General features: G+C 43.7%; 1 protein-coding gene across 5 annotated transcripts in view; it reads right to left on the reverse strand.

Moving 5' to 3' along the window:
* The window catches only part of wdr25 (WD repeat domain 25), a 97,748-nt gene that overhangs the window by 13,264 nt on the left and 62,478 nt on the right, over positions 1-22,006 (reverse strand). For all 5 annotated transcript variants that reach the window (XM_038776875.1, XM_038776849.1, XM_038776883.1 and 2 more), the window contains exon 3: positions 17,949-18,096. In XM_038776875.1, coding sequence (XP_038632803.1) covers positions 17,949-18,096 — 148 coding nt within the window. The remainder of the gene's footprint in view (positions 1-17,948; positions 18,097-22,006) is intronic.

Raw genomic sequence — 22,006 nt, forward strand, 5'->3', positions numbered from 1 at the left:
TGGATACTGAAGTTAATGATATTGAAGTTAATGAGAAGACATTACTATATTTGTAGCTTCCCTGATGGTTTTACAAGTAACTCCACCATGTTGCATGATGCTGAATAAAACAATATTGTAAGGTCTCAAGTTTGGTCCTGTTTAACTAATCTTATCTGGGTAAAAGAAAAATATCAGCCCAGGTTTCCACTCCTGGGGCTGGATTTACTGCCCCGCGGTGCCGACTGCCGGCGGGATTCTCCGTTACGCCGGCTGGTCAATGGGGTTTCCCATTATGGGGGGGCCCCACATCGTCAGGAAACCCCCGGGCGCCGGCAAAACGGAGAATCACGCCGGCGGAGAATCCCACCCCTGGTCTTTATCTGATGACCTATGCTGCAAAGTGCAGATTGAATGTCAGGCTGTGATACTCTTTGAGTGAGTAATTTTCCAACATTCACTGTTGTGTCTCATGCAAAAGTGTGTAACAACGCTTCCAGTGTCTCTGACAACTACATCTGCAGGAAATGCACCCAATTGCAGCACCTCACAGACCACATGGATAGATTGGAGCTGCAGTTGGATGCACTTAGGAGCATGAATGTGGCAGAAAGCATCATAGACAGGAGTTTTAGTGATGTGGTGACACCCAAGGTGCAGGCAGGTAAATGGGTGACTGCTAGAAGGGTCAGGTAGTCAGTGCAGGAATCCCTTGTGGTCGTCGTCCCTCGTTAACAGGTATACTGCTTTGGATACTGTGGGGGGGGCAATCAGGGGATAGCAGCAGCAGCAACCAGAACAGTGGCACCACGGCTGGCTCTGTTGCTAAGCAGAGAGGGCGAAGAGCACTGGAGCAATAATTACAGGGGACTGTATACCTGGGGGACATATAGGCGCTTCTGTGGACATGAAAGAGACTCTAGGATGGTATGCTGCATTGCTGGTGCCAGGGTCTAGGATGTCTCTGAACGGGCAGAAAGCATTCTGAAGGGGGAGGGTGAACAGTCAGAGGTCGTGGTAGATATTGGTACTAACGACATAGGTAGGAAGAGTGACGAGGGCCTGCAGCAGGAGTTTAGTGAGTTGGGTAGAAAGTTAAAAAGCAGGACCTCTAGGGTTGTATTCTCGCGATTACTCCCTGTGCCACATGCCAGTGAGGCTAGAAATAGGAAGATAGTACAGCTCAACCTGTGGCTAAACAGCTGGTGTAGGAGAGAGGGTTTCAGATATCTGGACGATTGGGATCTCTTCCAGGGCAGGTGGGACCTGTACAAGAAGGATGGGCTGCATCTAAACTGGAGGGGCATAAATATTCTGGCCGAGGGCTTTGCTAGTGTCACATGGGAGGATATAAACTAGTTTGGCATGGAGGTGGGAACCAAAGCAAAAGGTGAATTAACTGAAGGGAAAGTAGGAAGTAGGGCCATTCAGACTCAGAGGAAGAGCAGGCAGGGTGTGGTTGCTGATCAAAGAGGGTCTGGTGGACTGAAGTGTATTTGTTTCAATGCGAGAAGTGTAACGGGTAAGGCAGAGGAACTTAGAGCTTGGATTAGTACTTGGAACTATGATGTCGTTGCCATTAGAGACTTGGTTAAGGGAAGGACAGGATTCGCATTTTAATGTTCCAGTATACAGATGTTTCAGGTGGAATAGAGGGAATGTAAAAGGGAGTTGCATTAGTGGTTAAGGAGAATATCACAGCTGTACTGCTGGAGGACATCTCGGAGGGCTCATACAGCGAGGCATTATGGGTTGAGCTCAGGAATATGAAGGTTTTTTTTTGTTCGTTCATGTTACGTGGACGTCGCAAGCTGTGCCCGCATTTATTGCCCGTCCCTAATTACCCTTGAGGAGGCAGTTATGAGTCAACCGCATTGCTGTGGGTCTGGAGTCACAGACTGGGTAAGGACAACAGATTTCCTTCCCTAAAGGACATTAGTGAACCAGATGGCTTTTTACGACAATCGATAATGGTTTCACCAGATTTCTGTATTGAATTCAAATTTCACCATCTGCAGTGGCGAGATTTGAACCTGGGACCCCAGAGCAGTACTCTAGGTCTCTGGATTACTAGTCAAGTGACAATACCACTAGGCCACCACCTCCCCGTAAAAAAAAAAGGAAGAATGTTGTCACAATGTTGGGCGTTTACACAGGCCTCCCAACAGCCAGGGGGAGATAGAGGAATAGATATGTGGGTAGATTTTGGCAAGGTGTAAAGGTAACAGGATTGTTGTGGTGGGTGATTGTAACCCCCAATATTGACTGAGAATCACTTAGTGCTAGGGGTATGGATGGGGCAGAGTTTGTAAGGAGCATCCATGAGGGCTTCTTGAAACAGTATGTCGATAGTCCAACTATAGGCCTTATCGGTATTGGGGAATGAGCTCGGACATGTGGTCGACGTTTCAGTAGGGGAGCAGTTCAGGAACCGTGACCACAATTCAGTAAGCTTTAAGGTACTGATGCATAAAGATAATTGTAGTCCTCAGGTGAAGGTGCTAAACTGGGGGAAGGTAAATAATCTGAAGAATGTAGATTGGGGGCAGATGTTTGAGGGCAAATCAATATCTGGCATGTGGGAGGCTTTCAAGTGTAAGTTGATAGGAATTCAGGACCGGCACGTTCCTGTATGGATGAAGGATAAGTGTAGCAAATTTTGGGAACCTTGGATAACTAGAGATATTGTGAGCCGAGTCTAAAAGAAAAAGGAAGCATTTGCCAAGGTGAGGAGGCTGGGAACACACAAAGCAAGTGTGGAATACAGGGAAAGTAGAAAGAAACTTAAGCAAGAAATCAGGAGGGCTAAAAGGGTCACAAAAAGTCATTGGCCAGCATGATTAAGGAAAATCCCAAGCTTTTTCTACATATATAAAGAGCAAGAGGGTAGGCAGGGAGGGGGTTGGCCCACTCATGGACAGGGGAGGGAATCTATGCGTGGAGGCAGAGGAAATGGGCAAGGAATTAAATGAGTATTTTGCATCAGTATTCACCAAAGAGGACTTGGTGGATGAGAGGGGGAAGGGTGTGTAGATAATTTGAGTCATGTTGAGATCAAAAAAGGAGGTATTGGGGGTCTTGAAAAACATTAAGGTAGACAAGTCTCCAGGGCCTGATGGGATATACCCCAGAATATAGAGAGGGAAGAATGGAAATTGCTGGGGCCTTGAGAGAAATCTTTGCATCCTCACTGGTTACAGGGGAGGTCCTGAAGGATTGGAGGATAGCCTACTAAGAAGGGTAGCAAGGATAATCCAGGTAATTACCAGGGGAGGTCCCGGAGGATTGGAGAATAGCCAATGTTGTTCCTTTGTTTAAGAACTGTAGCAAGGTTAATTCAAGTAATTACAGGCCGGTGAGCCTTATGTGGTAGGGAAATTATTGGAGCGGATTCTTCGAGACAGGATTTACTCCCACTTGGAAATCAGTGGACGTATTAGCGAGAGGCAACATGGTTTTGTGAAGGGGAGGTCGTGTCTCACTATTTGATCAAGTTTTTCGAGGAAGTGACGAAGATGATTGATGAGGGTAGGCAGTGGATGTTGTCTATATGGACTTCAGTAAGGCGTTTGACAAGGTTCCTCATGGCAGACTGGTACAGAAGGTGGCGTTGCACGGGATCAGAGGTGAACTGGCAAGATGGATACAGAACTGGCTCGGTCATAGGAGAGGGTAGCAGTGGAAGTGTGCATTTCTGAATGGAGGGCTGTAACTAGTGGTGTTTCTCAGGGATCAGTGTTGGGACCTTTGCTGTTTGTAATATATAAATGATTTGGAGTAAAATGTAACTGCTTTGATTAGTAAGTTTGCAGACGACACAAAGGTTGGTGGAATTGCGGATAGCGATGAAGACCATCAGAGTATACAGCAGGATATAGATCGGTTGGAGACTTGGACGGAGAGATGGAAGATGGAGTTTAATCCAGACAAATGTGAGGTAATGCATTTTCCATCTAATACAGATGGGAAATATACAATAAATGGTAGAACCCTTAAGAGTATTGTTAGGTAGAGGGATCTGGGTGTACAGGAACACAGGTCACTGAAAGTGGCAATGCAGGTGCAGAAGGTAGTCAAGAAGGCATAAGGCATGCTTGCCTTCATTGGCTTAAAATTTGGCAAATCATGTTGCAGCTTTATAGAACCTTAATTAGGCCTCACTTAGAGTTCAATTCTGGTCACTACACTACCAGAAGGTTGTGGAGGCTTTGGAGAGGGTACAAAAAAGATTTACCAGGATGTTGCCTGGTATAGAGGGCATTAGCTATAAGGAGAGGTTGGAGAAACTTGGTTTGTTCTTTCATAGAATTTACAGTGCAGGAGGAGGCCATTCGGCCCATCGAGTCTGCACCGGCCCTTGGAAAGAGCAAGCCCACGTCTCCACCCTATCACCGTAACCCAACTTAACCTTTTTTGGATACTAAAGCCAATTTAGAATGACCAACCACCTAACCCGCACATCTTTAGACTGTGGGAGGAAACTGGAGCACCCGGAGGAAACCCACGCAGACACAGGGAGGACACTTGAACGACGGAGGTTGAGGGGCGACCAGACAGAAATCTACAAGATTATGAGGGGCATGGACAGAGTGGATAGTAAGAAACTTTTTCCCATCGTGGAAGAGTAAATTACTAGGGGGCATAGGTTTAAGGCGCGAGGGGCAAGGTTTAAAGATGTACGAGGCAAATCTTTTACACAGAGGGTGGAGGGAGCCTGGAACTCACTGCCAGGGGAGGTGGTGGAAACAGATACGAAAGTGACTTTTAATGGGAGTCGTGACAAATGCATGAATATGATGGAAATAGAGAGATATGGTCCCAGGAAAGGTAGGGGGGGGGTTTAGTTCAGACGGGCAGCATGGTCGGTGCAGGCTTGGAGGGCCGAAGGGCCTGTTCTTGTGCTGTAATTTTCTTTGTTCTAACTCAGTGTTCTTCAAAGTCGGGGGCGCGACCCACGGGCGGGTATCGGAAGGGTCACGGAGCCGTTGTCCGCAGCGCTCCCGATCGCGCAAATCCCCGCGCAGCAGCCGGCTTTTCATACCTCCGGCTGCAGGCGGCCGCGAACATGTCAAAAAAAAATTCGGCCGCATTGCGCATGATGATTGGCGCGCATACGCATTCCGCGAACATGTTAAAAAAATTTGCCCCATTTCGCATGGGCAAATCGGGCACACACGCGCAGTACGGCCGCTATTTTTAAAAACGGTTTCAGCTTTTTGTTTTACAAGTTGTGTCATAGTTTTTATTCATTTATTTTATTCATTTAATTTTTATTTTTTTCATTTATTTTATTCATTTTGTTTTACAAGTTTGGGGGTTTTATTCATTATTTTCATTTATTTTATCCATTTAATTTTTATTTACAAGTTCGGGTGGGTTTTATTCATTTTTTTCATTTATTTTACTCATTTTATTGTTTTTTACAACTTCGGGGGGGGGGGGGGGGTTTATTTGATAAAGTTTTACAGGAAAATAATTCGGAACTTTGGGCAGATGGAGACTCCATACTTTCCGACACCGGAAGGCTTCACCTTCATCCAACAGGTTCCATTGGAGGAGCGTGTACGAGGGCCAAAGGGTCCCAAAACCACTTCCTCCATTTTTGTCAGCAGCAAACAAGGTAAGAGAAAATGGTGGATCATGCAGGTCGGCCGGCGTGGATCGCGAGGTCGGCTGGCGTGGGTCACAGAGATCGACCGGTATGGCTCGCAAAGGTCGGCCGGTGTGGGTCCCAAAGGCTGGCCGGTTGGTAAAAGTGGGTCCCCAGAAAAAAAGTTTGAAGAACATTGTTCTAACTCCTTGTGGAATTAAAATTCTTGTGATAATGTTCCCAACACTGTATATTGAGCACCTATGTTTATCGAACAGTGTAAACTAAAAATACTGAGTTGTAAAAATCTCTAAAGGGATCCGGCTGCGAGAAGGTGTTGTTTCATCCGTTCCTGGGGTCTGCCTAGGTTGGATGTAAAGTAAAACCATTCTGTTAAGAGCTGACATTTGGATTGCAACAAACTATCATTACAGAAGTTATTTTAATGCCATTGTATAGTCAGTTTTTTATTTATTTAAAATGTGCATAAAATCTGGTAGAAATATTTCCACCTGGTAATTTTGTTATACTTCTCTCAGTCTAAGTAGAAAAGGAAATGAATTTCTGGTGATTGTTATGTCAGGAAAGGATGAATTGTTGAATGATATTTGGAACATGATTATACACCCACAGTGGAATATGCAAAGACATGGAATCAGAATCTGAAGTCCTCGAAGAGGAAATTAAACCAACCAAAGATTTGGGAGGAACTTGGTGACTAACATACTTATGAGAAGTGCTGGCTCTGTATTGACCTATTTGATATGGGAAACCAGACACACTTTCTGTACAGTACCTATCTGCCAATCTGATGGAAAGCTGTACGAAGCAATAATGCCACTGCAGTAATCACTGCCAGATATCCGTACAGGAAAGGAGTAGTTGCTCAAGCTTGCAGTTTCCTGGTGGCTGGTTAAATTTTAGATGTTAGGATACAAGTACGGTGAGGAAAAGTGACACCGGCATACTTTTCCAAATCTCTGGAAGGGAACCTCACCAGTGGTTGGCAGTAGGCAGAGGAGGTCTGGAGAATTTTTTCACATTGAACAAACAAGTTTACATAATTGTCTGAGGGATAAACTTAGCTGATTGGATGTCCTAATTAGAAGTGGATGACCTGAGAACTCTCGGCCCATATTTGTGTGTTCTATGTGATATAACAGGTATATATAAATACAAAGATCATGAAAAGATGTAGCAGAAACAATGTGGTTATAACGGGACATTTTTATTTTCAAGTGAATTGTTATACTTCTCTCAGTCTAAGTAGAAAAGGAAATGAATTTCTGGAATATATTCCAAAGTTTTCGAGGACAATATGTTTAAGAGCCAACAAGAGAATAGCTTATCCTTGGTTTAATGATGAGCAACTAATAGTATTAATTACCAATGCAATGATAGGGGAGCATCTTGAAAATAATGACCAGAATGTGGCTGAATTTCATATTAGATTTGGGAGGGAGAAAGAGAAGCACAAAAAAGTGTTTTAGCTTTTCTTCTGCAAGGAGGTGACAGCATGCCCACGGACCCCGAGCACATAATGCTGGAGGAACTAGTGGACGCGGGCAAACTGAGGATGGGGGGAACTGCGGTGACCTGTATGGATGACTATTAGAAAGGGCACGCTCCCCACTGGACGAAACACAAGAAAAGTGGGAGGAAGAACTAGGGATAGAAATAGGGTGGGGATTCTGGAGCGAAGCACTGAACAGGGCCAATTCCACCTCCACATGCACAAGACTAAACTTCATACAATTCAAAGTGGTGCACAGAGTGCACCTAAACCCGAATGAACAGGTTATTCCTGGAGGTGGAGGACAAACGTGACCATAGAAAGCATCCTATCTGGCTGCATCACAGCCTGGTATGGCAACTGCTCGGCCCAGGACCGCAAGAAACTTCAGAGAGTCGTGAATACTGCCCAGTCCATCACACAAACCTGCCTCCCATCCATTGACTCCATCTACACCTCCCGCTGCCTGGGGAAAGCGGGCAGCATAATCAAAGATCCCTCCTATCCGGCTTACTCACTCTTCCAACTTCTTCCATCGGGCAGGAGATACAGAAGTCTCAGAATATGCACGAACAGACTCAAAAACAGCTTCTTCCTCACTGTCACCAGACTCTTAAATGACCCTCTTAAATGAAAATGAAAATCGCTTATTGTCACAAGTAGGCTTCAAATGAAGTTACTGTGAAAAGCCCCTAGTCACCACATTCCGGCACCTGTTTGGGGAGACTGTTACGGGAATTGAACCGTGCTGCTGGCCTCCCTTGGTCTGCTTTCAAAACCATCGATTTAGCCCTGTGCTAAACAGCATCTGTATGGACTGACCTCATTAACACTACACCCTGTATATTTAATCCGATGCCAGTGCTTATGTAGTTACATTGTATATCTTGTGTTGCCCTATTATGTATTTTCTTTTATTCCCTTTTTTTCCCATGTACTTAATGATCTGTTGAGCTGCTCGCAGAAAAATACTTTTCACTGTACCTCGGTACACGTGACAATAAACAAATCCAATCCAATGCAACAGTGCCACCCACATGCTCAGGGCATGACCCAGATATGTCGGGTTCTGGACAGCCTTCTTTGAAGCAATGACCAGCCAGAACTATTTATGGGGAGAAGGGCCGATGCCCTTGCCTTTGCTTCCCTAATCACCCTCCGAAGAATCCTGCTCGGCTGACAATCCACCCAAAGATGCGGACTGGCTGGCACACCTGTCGGAATTTCTCCACCTTGAGAAAATCAAATTCGCTATCCAAGGGTCAGAGGAGGGCTTCCACAAGGTGTGGAAGCCATTCACCTATTTGTAATTTGTTCCAGGCGGAGGGGGGAGGGGGGGGGGGGGGGGGAGAGAGGGGGGCACACAGGGGTCAACAAGACACCAGGGAACAAGTAGAGGGAGGAAATGGGGAAGGGCAGAAAGTCCATACCAACCAGCTAACCAACAGAACCAGCTGCAGGCCTAGAGCCTGGCCGGGTATAAGCAAAAGTGGCAAAACAGACCAAGATCCCCAAAGGAATACCTAAAACAGGAGGGGGGGGGGAAGAGTGAGGAGAGGGCGGATGGGGCCAATCAACAGGGGGGGAGAAGAGGGGAGGGGGAAGAACTATACATATGTTAGTACATGACAATCACCTTCTGTACTATGTATTACGATAAAATATTTCAAAATAGCAAAGAAAAGGAGGGTCGGGAGGCAGGGGCTTGGGTTTTGGGGGTTATTTCTAATGTGTGGCTTTTGTAGATTGTATCTGGTCTACGTAGGTTTGTTTATTTTGTATTGTATAAAATTAATGAGCGGAATTCTCCGACCCCGCGTCGGGTCGGAGAATCGCCAGGGGGGGCACGATTCACGCAACGCCGGTCTGCGATTCTCCATTCATCGGAGAATCGGAGCCATTGGCATCGGCGTGGCGCTGATTGAGCACCCGCCCCTTCCCTGGTGATTCTCCCCATGTGATGGTCCGAGCGCCCACCAAGTCAGGCCGGGTCCCGCCGGCGCTGCTCTCGTATGGTCCTATGGCGTTCATATTGTCGGGGCCGGCATGGAGAAGGCAACCCGCGTGCACGCACGAGCTTGCGCCGGCCGTAGCATGCATGCGCTGACCCGCGGCGCCTGGTCTGACGCCGGTATTGGCAGCTGGAGCAGCATGAGGCTCTCCAGTGCCATGCTGGCTCCCTGTGCGGCGCAGGATCCTAGGGGCCTGTTGGCGCTGTCGTAAAACGCTCCAGTGTTTATGACGCCGTCAACACTTAGCCCCAGATTCAGAGAATCCCGCCCAATAACTTTAATCAAAACATTTTCAAAAAAAAAATTAGTTATCAATCCAATGGTGAGAGTTCATCTTGGAAATAATCACCACAATGTGGATTGAATTTGATATTAAATTTGAGAGGGAAAAGGAAGAAACACAAAAAGGGTTTGAGCTAAAGCAAACTTTAAAGGAATGATGAAATAATTAACACTTGCAAACTGGGCTAAACTGTTAACGGTAACAGGGATCTCCTTGTAACTCCATATTTCTATGCACCCTATTTTAAAAATTCTTTAATGCGATGTGGACGTCTCTGACTAGACCAGCATTTATTGCCCATCAGTAATTGCCCTTCAGAAGGTGGTGGTGAGTTGTCTTCTGGAACAACCTTCAGTCAACTCGTAAAGCATGCATTGGATAACATCAAGTTGACCCTGGGGTCGAAGCTGATTGTTGATAAAGCCTGTGTTCTCAGCATCTTACTGTGTGCCTGTGAAACATGGGTGACTTACAGCTACCAGAAAAAGAAGCTCAATCATTTCCAACTTTACTCTCTGTGGTGAATTCTGGGTATATCCTGGTAGGGCAACATCACAAATGCCTGCCAAGGCAGAGCTCCCAAGTGTGCTGGCACCTATCCAATAGAGACGGCTTTAGTGGATCATGTCCGCAGAATGGGAAGTGGCTGCACACCCAAGAACCTTCATATGGCGAAGTAGCCGGAGTCAGGCGGTCAATGGGATGTCTAAGACTCTGCTGCAAGGATTCTTGCAAGAGGGACATGGAAACCCCAACCATTGACTACTGCACCTTGGAGTCACTAGCTGGTGAAAGAGAGAAATGGCAACACCTCCTGTTGGCTGGTGTGCACTATCACAATAAGCAGTGGCTACAGCAGCTTGGCAAAAGGAGCCAATGCTGAAACAGCACCCAACAACATCACTTGGTGGCTTCAAGTGTGGCACTTGTGGCAGAACCAGCCTCTCAAGAATTAGTCTTCACAGCCATCAGCAAAAGTGCACCAAGTGAAGACACTCCACCTAAATGGATTTTTTGCTGTGCCCACCATCTCTTGTAGATGGAAGGATGTCACCACATATCATGAAATACCAGGTGGTACTGAAGCCTGTGGATTCAATAATTTCTAAGGTTATGCAAAAGGGAGTACTGGTAATTAGAAAAGTACAACACCTGCAAATGGTTGAAAATTCCTTGAGAACCATTAGGCAATTGGTCATACATTATGCACATATGTTCCACAATATTCTATCTAAGAAGTTTATGAAAACCTAAAGTTTTGTCTTTGTATGGCACTATTTACAACTTGCATCTTAATGGAAAGTCAGCCATTGACTACAGGAGTATTACGCCTCATGTTGGTGTAAACACTACTGATACAGCCTGTCATACAAGCCAAGCAGCAGCTCTACATTTTCTCCTGTAATGTTAACTCACATTTTAAAAAGCTACCCTTTGACACTCTCTGATCAAGTTTTTTTTTTGTGTGTACAACCCTGTGGAGTAAGTATCAACTACAGTCATGGAGATAACGCAGCTGTTCTGATCCCGTCCCCAACATCCCCATCAGCACACTTTCCACAGGCAGGGATTAGTGTACAGTGGCCAGCAGATAAGGCTTCTCCTTATTCTACCCTTTCCCTCCATCATCCTCCGTCTTCCCTTGCTTATCATGCTGGGAATTTTTCTTTTCAAATTAGAAGAGAACCAAACCATTTTTGTAAATAAGAAAAAGTTTAATGTGACGTGAAAGTTGCCAGAACACTTTGCTGACTAAAATATTCTTAGCAAGGCCTCATCTTGAATTCAGGGAACCCAAAGCACAAAGACACTCAGTTTACTGGAATGGAAGCTATATTTCACTTTTAGCCAGCAATCTAATTTTATTACATACATCAGGAAACATCAGTTTGATTCTACCCTCCTCAGGAAAACTTAAACTGTTGTGATATAAATTAATTGGATATAATGATAAACATAACATTATTTTAATGGCTCTTTTGGTTTTAATTTACTACAAACAGTGAAATAAATTTCCATTCAAGTGACTATTACTTCCAAGCAATGCAGTTTGGTGATGATTGCTGCATCCTAATCTGATCACGTACGGTACAGAATCGAGTCTCTGCTACAATTAGGCCCTTCTTGTAAATTCCCTTTCGAGTACCATTCTCATGAGCATAAGCTCTCTGCCAGTAGCTGTTCCTTATCCTGAAACTAGTCATTTCCTCCAGAGAAATAAACTATTAAATAACTTCACTGTGAGAAGAATGAGTTTGACTGCTGATCTCTAGCCCAGCTGTAGTGAGATTGATGAGTATCACCAAAGATAATGAAAAAGGATTTATACAAATCAGCAGTGCAACATATCCATGCCTTGTACGTCCTTATTAATAAAAATGTTGTGAACTTATTGGAGAGCCAGCTAACAAACACACATTTGTTTTAAAATAATGCAGTGCACGACAGTTTGCACACATTAAACATATCAATCATGAAGATTAAATCAAAACATGTATCATATATAATTATGAATTTCAGTTTTACAAGTAGAGAACCAATCAAATGAGGCTTGGGAACAAGAATACAAATTAGAAGGGTCTATCTTCATTGTTGGAAGTATCCTAAGAAGAGGCGTAAAACTGCCCATGATAAAGAGACATGATAAGAAAGAGCCTTTAATTACTAATAACGATGCCTTTGATTCTTTAGGTCCTTGACGGTTAATACTGTTATTAAATGCAGGCTATAAGAAGACTGGGGCCCGGATTTTCACCGAGTCGGGATGACTGGGGACATCTTGGCGGTTGGACACTGATTCCGGGATTGCTGACCCCATTTTGGGCTTTCCAATTTTAACCAATGCCTTTTAAGGGTGCAGGCTGCTTCAGGTTGCATTTCTGCACCCTGTACCCCCAACCCTGATGGCTCTTGTGGACATAAGCATGTCCAAGCCCATCTCAATCTTCATACAGTAGGCCCAGCTTTTAAAGAGTCCTGATTCATGGCAGCTCAGAAGTGTCATGAACCATAGTCTGCATGAGGGACCTTTTTCAAAGGCAAGTCCAAAAAGGTTCTCCTCATGCCCCTATGCCATCTATATACCTTCACCCACCTCCCCATGACCCCTCATGCGCTCCATGCCAAACTGTGGCAGATCCATGCACACTGACCCACTATACAATGTATAGTGTCACGATGCCACTTGATGTTATAATTGGACGGGAAGATCCCAGAATGCAACCTTGGCTCAAAAGATTGTGGGCACGATTCAGCGGCCTCATCGTGCCGGACTTGGTGTCGGTACGAGGCCATTGAATCTTTTAAAAGGCCTCTCGCGAGATTTGCGATGCTTTAAACGGAATCAACGAAGGTGTCACAATCTGGATCCCACCGTCACTTGACGTGGCCCAGATCAGCATATTTAAATATACGTTCGCCAAATTAAACCGGCGCCCGGAACTCAGCTGTCAGTTGGACAAGGCGGCACGGTGGCGCAGTGGTTCGCCCTGCTGCCTCCTGGCACCGAAGACCGGGTTCGATTCCAGGCCACTGTCTATGTGGAGTTTGTATATTCTCCCCGTATCTGCGCGGTTCTCACCTCCATCACCCAAAGATGTGCAGGGTAGGTGGATTGGCCACGTTAAATTGCCCCTCAATTGGAAAAAAATTATTGGGTACTCTAAATTTAAAAAAGAAAACATCAAATGTTGAACTATTATACAATACACCTATGCTCCTCCCTTAGCTTAACAAAGACATACAGATTTAAAGATTAAAATCGATTACAAAGTACATCTTCAGCTACAATCGCCTCATTAACATAAAAAGTCCCTTTTAAGCACACAAGATGAATGTGGTCAAATACACGCAATCTGCTGAACCCAAGTTAGTGTATGGATTTGTCCTCAGAGTCCCCCAGATGATTGTCACATGAGAGTTTCCCAACTCAACTCCCAAAAACACACTTTAAAATCTTCTCGTAATAATCAAGCTTTCCCTTTGTGGTTTGCATTCAGAAATACAGTCTAGGTTTTCCAAATGACGTTTTTAAACAAAGTTTTCGCTCCACTTTTAACAGTGAATCTAGTCCAGGATTTTACACCAACCTCTTTAGGATGTCTTTGCCTTGACGGCTGTACAAGCTGCTCATAATTGGTTTAACTCTCAATTCCCTGGCTGTATTAAAATTACGTCAAATGTTTCATTTGAAACGTCTGAAATTTGGTATCTCAATTTAAATCTGTAATTGTCTCTTTAATTCAGAACACTTTGTTTATTCTTCCTTGAATTCTTCTTCTTCAATACATTGGTCTTTGTTCTCTTAACTTCAGGTATCTTAAACAACTTTCTGTCCCAATTCCCTGTTTATCTAGATTGTATCTTGTTCAATAGTGAACCTGCATCTATGCAACTCTGTTGTCCTGCCAGCTTCTCCTGGCAGAGTTGAGAGCTGTTCACTCCCCGTGTCCTGTCTCCAACTTCTCACAAATTCAGCTAAAACTAAAAACCTTTCATACCTTACAAGTCCCCAGTTGCTAAGCAATACATATGTTTATACCTTTTATTTATTTATCACGCTGTAGCTGTCTCTAAGCATAATAGAAACACAGTTGAAACTTAACCAACCCCCACACATACAAACACCTTTGTCAAGCATGAATCTTGGCTGGAATTGAACCCTGGAGCTGTGAGGCAGAAGTGTGTCACCTTGCTGCCCCTATGATAGACTTCACAGTGAAGGCTCACATTGGGTTCACATCAGTGTACCTTGTGTGATGTAAACTCTTGTATGAGCATTAAGATGCAATGCTTGGGACTCCAACTACTTGTATAAAACAATTAAACTAAATTAAATATGTGGTGCAAACTGAAAGGGGCAGCCCCTAAAACAAAAACAACGAGCAAATTAAACTTAAACCATCAAACCAAAATGTGATTAAAAAGGTCGATAAAGCACCCCAGACCACTGAACAAGAAAGGCCTTGGTGGTGCCCATGGACCCGCATGCTCCCTTTCCAGGGACACCCAGCCGTGAATTAAGCCTTGGAAGAGGGGCAGACAGTTGGTTTAGCAACCCCCTCGGTTGCCTGCTGCCTGGACCTGGCAAGGTTTGCCTGGCCCAGGAGCAGGTTCACGAGGAGGTGCTCCTCCCTCCCTGTCCCTGTCCACACCGGGTGTGCTTGGGACTCCAATTTATGGCAATGAATTTTAGCTCTCATTGAATTTCATTGGCACAACTGACTTGTCAATGAAGGGTGAAATTGCATTTCAACAAGATCAATGTCTTTGTGACAGATGAAGCCTGTAATTAGGATGACAAGCACACATATAGAGGGCACCCCCATTCTCCCACTTCACAGTCCTACACATCTATTCCTGAGACAAACTTCCTAGACAAGTGGAATTGAAATTCAATAGAGCTTAACCCCTTGGTCCTCAAGTTCCACACTCAGTTCAGTTGATCTTTATTCCTCATGAGGCAGGGATGTAACCCATTCCTGAGAACCTCACTCTGTCTCTCATTGGGCACACCCAGGAACCCAACAGCTGCTCCCAGTGCTGATATTCAGTATTCATCTCCTCCCGCCAACTTTCCAGCTCCTACCCTTTGAGTGGTGATTTGGCCACAAGTCAGCAAGGAAGACACAGGAAGCGATGCCTGCATGCCAGTCGCCAGACTTTCTTAAAGCAAAGTGCTCCCTAAAGTGAATGGAAGGTAAGGCCTGCTAGTAACCATTCCCCATAAGACTGAGTGGCTGAACTTCAGCTCCGGACCCAAGTTGAACTTATCTGCGTTTCCCATGCCCTCGCTGGTGCACCTTGAGCAGTGAAGAGCATGAAGGGCCATGGCTGCCTGAGCACTCACCTCTTATATCCCCCTCAGATGTGAGGCTGCCAGATTCACGTTTTTGTAGACCTGTTGTAAATTATGCCACATGGCATCATGCTGGTGCCCGGCAAATATTCTGGGAGGAGAAAAGGTCTGGAGAGTGCTCAATAATGACATGCTAATGTAACAGAATCATAGGATTTACAGTGCAGAAGGAGGCCATTCACCCCATCGAGTCTGCACTGGCCCTTTTAAAGAGCACCCTACCTAAGCTCACACCTCCACCCTATTCCCCATAACCCAGTAACCCCACCTAACCTAAAGGCAATTTATCAGGGCCAATCCACCTAACTTGCATAGCTTTGGACTGTGGGAGAAAACCGCGGCACCGGAGGAAACCCATGCAGACGCGGGGAGAACATGCAGACTCCGCACAGACAATGAAAATGAAATGAAATGAAAATCGCTTATTGTCACAAGTAGGCTTCAAATGAAGTTACTGTGAAAAGCCCCTGGTCGCCACATTCCCGGCGCCTGTTCGGGGAGGCTGGTACGGGAATTGAACCCGCGCTACTAGCCTGCATTGGTCTGCTTTCAAAGCCAGCTATTTAGCCCTGTGCTAAAACAGCCCCAAGTGACCCAAGCCGGGAATCGAACCTGGGACCCTGGAGCTGGGAAGCAACACAGCTAACCACTATGCTACCGTGCTCTCTCCCCTCCCCCCCCCCCCTTCACTTCAATAAAATGAGATTCCCAGGCTCCCGCAATGTGATTCACACTATTCCATTGGAGGGGGGAGGGGGAAAATTGCAAAACCTAATCACGCCTGATTGAATTGCATTTTTCGATTCTCGCCAGATTGTTAGCCCGCGCCGAGTTTCTCACAGGTGGAGATTGCGTGTTCGCCCGCAGTGTGTGTGTCTGGATGTGTGAGGGAGTGTGAGAGAATGTGTGAAAGTGAGTGAATCTGTGTATGAAAGTGAGTATATGTAAGTAAGCGTAAGAGTGAGTGAGCAAGTGCATGTGAGAGTGAACGGACGTGTGAGAGTGGGCGAAAGTGAGTGAGTGTGTGTGAGAGTGAATGAGTAGGAGAGTGCGAAACAGAGAGTGTGAGAGAGAGAGAGAGTGTGAGAGAGAACATGGAAGAGTGTGAGACAGTGAGTAAGTGAGAGTGAGGCTGGCTCACTCACAGTTTCAGGGTTCTCACTCACTCTCACCCCTACACACTCTCATCCACTCACAGTAGGTATGGGTGAAGATGAGTGAGCACTCTGAGCACTCACACGCACACACTAAAATGGTCAACTTTATTAATTACTCATTTTAAAAAATTCATCAATTTATTGCTTTGACCGTTGTTTTCTTCAGCAAGTTGCTTCTTTTCATTACACCGGAGCTATTTTAAAAATTAATTTTAATGTTGTTCCAAATCTCATCTTTCCAAAATTTGCTCATTGGTACTTCAAATGTGGAAAAAAAAAAGAAATGTTGCCCCTCATGCAAAAAGAGATGCTTCACTACAGGGCAATAAAAGTGCCAAAGGACTTTTTAAAAACATTGTGGAAAGTTTGGAATGGTTTTTACCCATTCTGTAGTTCATTGGTTTTGATAGTATTTTATTACGATCCCGGACCAGACCCCAACAGTTGCTAGGATACCAGACAGAAACCCGAATATTTAATTTAATTTGTAAAACTGTGAGGAAAGGATACTTTTCTCCATGAGTGGTTTGATGCACGCATAGGATATGGTATATCAAAACAAACTTTATTATTAACAATTAATAACTTTAACCGTATGAATATAAGTAGCTTTCAATTACCAGTTAAACAATGCTTATCAATACAATTACACAATAACACTCGACTGCTCTCTTTATTCCCACTCAAACAATAGCCATCTCAAACTAAAATCCACATTTAAATACAGTTAGCAGACTCAGGAAAACTTGCTCTAAAGGCCGCTGTGCTAACCACTGCGCCATCGTGCCTTCCCTCTCACCAAGGCTTTTAACCCTTACTGCACCAAATACATATAATGCAACATATCTGAAATGCCTACATTCATCACAGTATAGTGGCTCACTGGGCATGGAAGTGCCACAGCCTGGGGGGTGTGAGAGGTGAGGGTTAGAGGGACCCATGTTTTTTCATTACAACTGGGTTGAGGTCCTACAGCAGCAAAACCTGGCACCTGACAACCCCTGTCAGTGCCTCCTACCTTTTTCCCAGGCCAGCTGACCTGACTGCATCACGCATCCGCCCCACCAATCAAGATCCCGTCTTTGCGGGCACTATCTCCCCCAGCGGGCGTGCAAAATCTGGAATTTTCCCAACTCCCTCCACCCATCTCGTATATGAAAATCCTGCCTGCATCTCCATGATACACGATGGCAGATATAGCTTGGTGAATTAGGGAAGGCAATTTAAGGATAGAGATTTTGACAAGAAATTACCCTCTTAATCCTTTCCGACTAACATTGATAAAATATCCAATGTAATAAAACCTGCCAGGCAGGTGTGGTTTTCAAATATAATTACATTTTTAGAGCTTCGCAGCTCTGGGCACAAAAATCTCAAAGGTCAGGGATAGAAATGATATATGTCCCAAGCTTGAAAGAAAAATAAAGTCTTACAGTGAAATATGTCTGTGACCTTTCATCTCATCCTTATCCGTCTTAATTTGATTAATTTAGGGAACTACTTATAACATTAACATGAAAACATCTGAAAATTAGAATAATCGTAACAGCACTGTACCTGTTTCAATATCTGTCAGATGAAGCATTGAATCAAATCCGCCACTGAGGATCTGTCTTCCACACAAAGACCATTGAACATCACGAACTGCCCCAGAATGGCACAAGTAAGTCTTCAAGCATCTGCCTGTTTCTATAGCGTTCCATATCTATAGGGACGATAAACAACTCATTAGAAATATAACTTTTAATTAAAATTACAACTACTAACAGCCTTCTTCAAACTTACTTAAAACAGAGCTGTGAAGACAACCTGTCCGGTACAATCTGATATGTTAATTTTGAATTAAACTTGATGAAAAAACTGCTAAAATAGGTCCATCTCTCTGAAGAAGCAAGTACCTCAATCAGTAGCTTACAGTAAGGTCATAGGCAACTGTGAAGATATTTGTGGAAACATGGGAAGAAAGTACATGCAGAGCCCTTACTTTTTAATGCAGTTAAAGCACAGAAATTGAGACGCCTACCATGAGAAAAAGAGTAAATTATGTTTTCCATGACATATTGAGCAATGTTCTACAGATCTCAACCTCAACCCTAGCCTGTGACTTGGAGCTGGATAAGAGTCATACTGCAAGAGGCCCACAAGGCAGCATAGAGGACTTGGAAATGCTGACGAGGAGCTTTAAAACCATTGACAAAAAGGCAACACGGTGGCGTAGTGGTTAGCATTGCAGCCTCATGGCGCCACGGTCCCAGGTTCGATCCCGGCTCTGGGTCAATGTCCGTGTGGAGTTTGCACATTCTCCCCGTGTTTGCGTGGGTTTCGCCCCCCACAACCCAAAGATGTGCAGAGTAGGTGGATTGGCCCTGCTAAATTGCCTCTTAATTGGAAAAAATGAATTGGGTACTCTAAATTTATTTTTAAAAACGTTAACCAAGCTTTTGTTAATGTCCTTGCCCTCACTGTAAAGGAGTTTGAGAAACCGAACTGTCCAGGCAAAAGGCAGACAATTGGCAACCATAAAGGAGCATCATCAATGGCAAAAGGTTAAAAGTCAAATGATAAAGGTGCAGTATCTTTTCTTGTCAGCTTGAATCTTCTATATATCTCTCTGGTGGAGACCATGAATTGGATTTAATTTGAATTCAAATTGGCTTTTGGAGCAAGCAAGGATGTCCACTCGGCGCATTGGCTTTGTAACTTTTAAGGATGGAATAAAACCTTTTTTTTTGGGTCATATGATAACATCAGCTGCAGTTTATGTCTCTACCCGCGTGGACTGGAATTACAACACTTAAGACAGAGAATACAGAAAATGCCAATTAATTGAAAGTTGCAGGTTGGACCCTTGGTTCTTCACAGGTCTTTAACTCTCCACCAGCTTGCCGGTTCTGCATGTCTTTACATTCTCCATCAATACCATTCACTTGAGCTCCAAAGAGATTGGTCAATAAACTGGCATGACTGAACATTTTGATGAACATCATTTGAACCTTCGTGAACATGCTAAGAATAACGATTCACATAGGTCTTTTAATGCATTTTTCTCCTGAATAAATTGCAAAAGCAACAACCAAAACTGCAAAGATTAGTTTTACTTTTAAATATAATTATAAATATCTTGTTGATACTATGTGAAATTTGAATTTGCCTTATAATTAATGATATTGCCAATTTGCTGCTTCAGATTACTGTGGAATCCTCCAATTTATTTATTTTTTTTTAAAATAATTTTTATTGGAATTTTTTGAAAAATATATATCTACAGAACAATAATAATAATAACAACAATAATAATAAACACCCCCCCGGCACCCGTAACAATGCATGTAACAAACCCCCCACCCCCCCAAACCCAATAAACAACAAAATAATAAATTAACAATAAGCAAATGAACTTAAACAATACCCCCCTGAGACCCCCACCCCCCCCCCCTCCCCCCCGGGTTGCTGCTGCTGCTGACCTAGTTCCTTATCGTTGAGCCAGAAAGTCGAGGAAAGGCTGCCACCTCCTAAAGAACCCTTGTACCGACCCCCTCAGGGCTAATTTGACCCTCGGAATCCTCCAATTTATAATAAACAGCGTGATACATGGCTTATGTTGTATGCCCGAACACAATTAATACCTCTCTTCTTTTCCTGTAAATTGGACACCTTGATAATCAAAGTAAACAACATTACATATTGACATATGAGCAAAAGTTTCACATCTGCAAAATGAAAATATATGAAATCGGTCTCTTATAATGTCACGGAAACTGATGAATATTCTAAAATAACTTGAAATTTTAATTGTTTTGTTTGACCAAAATATAAAGTTCGGAATTGCAAATTGGCACCAGAATTCCACTATCGTTCAAATAAAAATTTCATAATGGCCTCTGTCTCAACGCAATGTAAATCTAGGCAAAGTTTTAACATGTGAAGTGAGAATTTGCATGCCTGGATACTATCCAAAATCTTCTAACATTTATATTCTGTGTTTTCTGGTGTTTAATGAACGCAACTGGAATTCACTTTGCGCTGAAAACTTGGCAGTAGCCAAATCATTGTAAAATCATTGATTATCTGACTAGCTCATAGAGACTTAAATCAATTCTGAACATCAATCAGTTCAAAACTTTTTTTTCCAACTAAAAATACCAGCAGTTCATGAGTGTTAATTTCTATTTTGGCTCAGATCATAGGATTCTGCAGACATTGCACTTGCAGTGATCCATTATTATCTTGTGAGGTGCAAAAAAAGAAGCAGGAGAACTGAATTAACTGGAAAATGCAATAGTATGGATAGGACATCAAGGCAGACAGTGACTTAAATAGATTGAAAAGATGTCAAACCATGAAACTTGTGTGAATTAACAATGTTATCAGAATCCAAAAACATCCCTGGCCACCTGTTGCTGCATATAATTGCATTTTCTTTTTAAAAGGTGCTAAGTACAAGTGGGTCAAGTGAGCAATTTGTAGTGTATGACAATATCATGATTGAATTGTTTGCTGTGTGCACAATTCATCACAATGACAATTCACACCGAGCAGATACAGAAAGCTTATCATTCAACTTCCTTGTGCGCTGCGACGAGATAACTGGTGATTATTTTTACACAAAATGAATAAACCAATCCTTCCTGGCAGACGTTTGCTGCAATTCCACAGACAACACATTTATGCTTCACAAAGTCCATTGCTGTCCACTTCAGAAGCTTGGTCATGGTATGAAGTTTGCATTCTTGTAGAAAGTTTTTTTAACCCTTTTTCTCACTTGAGTGCTTTGATGTTAGTCTTTCAGGGTTCACCCAGTGGCATAATGAGCCTACGCGTTGCCAGAAAAGTTCCAGCTTCAATTCCCGGTCTGCGTTGAGTTAGCGGATCTCAAGACAAGCAACGCTATGTTATCTACAATGGTTTCAGCTCCCCAGAGTTATGGGGGGGGGGAAGAGAGAGAGAGAGAGAGAGAGAGAAAGAAACTGGTCACTGTCTATAGCAGCTCCTGATAAAGTTTGGATGCTGTTGTCAGGTGAGAACAAGAGCAGAATCTTGTGGCGCCATTATTGTATTAAAGTAGTCTGATAATAGTCACTGTCAACACACACGATGACTGATGGCTATGTGTGCAAGTTGCTAGATGGTGACCATGGAAATATACTCAAGGGTTTGAATGGACTAAATCGGCAAAGAGAAAAAAAACGTATGCTCGGGTCTCTAATACCATATTCGAGTCATAGGTGTTTACAGCATTGGAACAGGCCCTTCGGCCCAGCTTGTACATGCCGCCCGGTTTCTATCACTAAGCTAGTCCCACTTTCCCGCATTTGGCATATGAATATCATATTGGGATTTCAGTTATGCCCATTAAATGTACAAGAAAAAAGACTCACATTTATATAGCACTTCTCATGCACTTTACAGCCATTGAGATACTTTTTCAAGTGTAATCATTGTTGCAATGTAGGAAACATGGCAGCCACTATGTGCTGAGAAAACATCAAACAGCATGTGATACTGACCAGATCATTTGGTTTTTGTGACATTGATTGAGGGATGTTGGCCAGGGCACCAAGGATAATTGTTCTGTTTTTCTTCAAAATAATGCATTGGAATCTTTTACGTCCATC

Source organism: Scyliorhinus canicula, chromosome 2, assembly GCF_902713615.1.
Source record: "Scyliorhinus canicula chromosome 2, sScyCan1.1, whole genome shotgun sequence".
Lineage (NCBI taxonomy): Eukaryota > Metazoa > Chordata > Chondrichthyes > Carcharhiniformes > Scyliorhinidae > Scyliorhinus > Scyliorhinus canicula.